The sequence below is a fragment of the Mizuhopecten yessoensis genome, unplaced genomic scaffold, assembly GCF_002113885.1.
Source record: "Mizuhopecten yessoensis strain PY_sf001 unplaced genomic scaffold, ASM211388v2 scaffold713845, whole genome shotgun sequence".
Classification (NCBI taxonomy): Eukaryota; Metazoa; Mollusca; class Bivalvia; order Pectinida; family Pectinidae; genus Mizuhopecten; species Mizuhopecten yessoensis.
Genome location: NW_018478825.1, coordinates 1 through 2886, shown reverse-complemented (window position 1 = coordinate 2886; position 2886 = coordinate 1). Strand labels below are relative to the sequence as shown.

The following is a 2886-nucleotide window of genomic DNA, read 5'->3' as shown; positions in this document are numbered from 1 at the left end:
TTTTTTTTTTTTTTTAATATCATCGTTTAATACTGTTGCTGTTATATCTCTGTTTTTTTACTCATGGAAATTGTATTATGGGTTTGACAAAGAATTAAATGTCTTCAGATAGAATTTTTCTCCAATATTTTGCTTAGTTATATTTTCCATTAAGCCATTTGGCATTCCATGATCCTTTGAAGTGGCCATTTTGTAGTTTTTAGGGTAATGATAAGATGATGCAAGTTGTTAAAAAAGAATTGGGGACCGAAATCTCGTGTCAAACTGTTTCAAATGTAACTTGTGCTTGTCTCAGAGATATAAAGGGAGATATAATTCAACCTGTTTTGTAGGAGGAGCTTCTGTTTAAGTATCCTATTTCTACGTACCCGGATGTTGATGACATCACAGCGGCTGTGGATCCATTCCAGAGATTGTTCAATGTGGTACTACGCTGGCAGAAGGCAGAGAAAAAGTAGGCAAAATTTGGAGTCATTATCTTTTATGTATTAAGAAGAAATTACAGTACTAGAAATCTGGAATCTTGAACAACTTTATTTGCATTCATTAACTTTCTGTGATTTATTTTTGGCCTTGTTTTGTTGCCGAAAAACAGGTAGCTTCCCTTAGCGAAAAAAAGGCTTTATTTTTGTAAAATTAAGAAAAAAAATATCTCCCCAATTTTAATGAAAATATCTCTATATTTTCCCAATTCATACAGGCACTTGGTGCTGTAAAATTTAGGTAGAAAAATACTGGACTTAAAATCGTTTCCTTTTGATCGATGACGTTAAGAATGTAAAATTTGAAATAATAATACATGTAATTGATTGTTGATGAGAGAAGATTTTGAATGAAATTAGTACAATGATGAAAATGAATACTTACGAAATCGCAGACAGTGAGAGTATCAAATTTTAAAACAGAACATCACTTTTCTGTCTGCAGATGGATGGACGGCTCCTTTCTCGACCTGGATGCTGAGATAGTAGATGCAGAGGTGGATGATTATAACAGGGAGCTTTACAAGATCCAGAAAGTGTTTTCCAATCGACTCAAGAAGCTACAAATAGAGGTCGATGACCGCAACAGGGACAGGAAGAAGCGCCGACGAGGTGCGGAGGAGAGCGGCGAGGAGATTAAGCCGGAGGACCAGGATGAGGTGCTACATCCGCCACAGGCTGTTGGTGTGTGTACCAACGTCATGGACAGCATGAGGGATTTCAAGGTCAGAATCTTATACAGTGATAATTTTCCTCACATCTTTATTGTTATTATGAGTCCTTATAAAACCGAAATTGCTGATAATCTTCAAAAAAAAAAAAAATTGTTTGAAACAGAAACATTTAAACTAGTGTTTCATGGATAAATTTTCTCAAAATGAATATAGAATGTTAAAAAAAAAAATGTTGACTCATTATAAAATCATCGCTAGCTTATACATGAGGGATATGGTCTCATTGAGGGTTGCTATGCTTAAAAAAAAATTAAAAACAACATTGAAAGCTGTCATTTTTGCAAGGCAGGTACCGCTGTTTTTTACATCTGCCAGCTTCCATGTCTTGTGAAAGAAGAAAGAGGAAACATAGCTTCGGAGTGTTCAGATCTTTATATTACTAACACCAAAGACTGGAAAATGTTGACAGGACAAACATTTGTTTGTATGACAAGATTACTGCAGAATTGAGGTCACATGTAGTTACTTAAGCATTAGTATTTTTATCGATAGCGAAGGAAGGTTTTGACTGAAAGTTCATTGCATTGGTATTTCGTATCGTACATTTATCACTGTACATGATCTTCAATTCAAACTCATAATTCATTGATAAATCTGTCTCATACATGTGCAATTCAGTCCAGTGTCGTAAGTAACAGATAGGATGGAAATAATTTCTTTTGGTCTTGATTTCCAGGATGTGATTCCTGTGATCGGCATCATGTGTAACCGAGGTATGAGAGCTCGTCACTGGACAGACATGTCAGATATTGCTGGCTTTGATCTTACCCCCAACTCCGGAACAACACTCCGAAAAGTCCTCAAATTAGAGCTTGATGCCCATATGGAGAACTTTGAGGGAATTAGTGCTGCAGCCACAAAAGTAAGCCACATTTTTTGCCTTAATCACGCATTATATATTAATCAAATCAAAAATGAGAATGTTTTTTTGATCTAGGTTTTTTTCAAATTTTTTTTATACAGAACTTCATGGCATTTGAAAAAAAAAAAATATTAGAAATTGTTTGCAGATATTTGAATATTTTATTGATAATTGTTTAAATTAAATCATGATCAACTTCAATCAAAGATCATGTAATTTTTAAAAAGTTATATAATAATTAAATGTTTACTGGAGAAATTTCAATGATAAATCTTTATTGATGATTCTGTACCTCTGTTTTGCTGTAATATTTTGTATAGGTATTTTGTTTGTTGATATATCGAATCCGTGTGAATATGCAAACTGGGGAATGAAAAAAAAATACGAAAATATTGACAGACACTGCAAGTTAAGAAACCTTGACTAAACCTGCTGACTACCTTTATAGGAACACTCCCTTGAAAAAGCCATGGTGAAGATGATGGAGGATTGGGATTCTGTCGATTTCAATCTCCTCTCATACCGAGACACAGGCATCAGCATATTGTCCTCGGTCGATGACATTCAAACCATCCTTGACGACCAGATCGTCAAGACACAGACCATGAGAGGTTCGCCATTCATCAAACCATTTGAGAAGGAAATCAAGGCAAGTTTTCTATTCAAAGATACAGTGTTACTTTTGAAAAGAGAAGCTTGTGTAATCTGGACACCTGTATATATCAGAGCTGTAACTAGGTCCTACTATATACATTTCCATGTTACCCTGTATTATCTGGACACCTGTATAAAACAGACCTTCAACTAG

General features: G+C 34.8%; 1 protein-coding gene across 1 annotated transcript; it reads left to right on the top strand.

Annotated features, from left to right (window-relative positions):
- Positions 1-332: 332 nt before the first annotated feature.
- Positions 333-2727, top strand: LOC110440930 (dynein heavy chain 12, axonemal-like; the record flags this gene model as incomplete). Its single annotated transcript, XM_021484043.1, has 4 exons — positions 333-454; positions 928-1207; positions 1893-2078; positions 2527-2727. Coding segments are annotated over 4 exons (789 nt in total), but the record flags the coding sequence as incomplete, so codon positions are not given.
- Between the last annotated feature and the right edge of the window lie 159 nt (positions 2728-2886).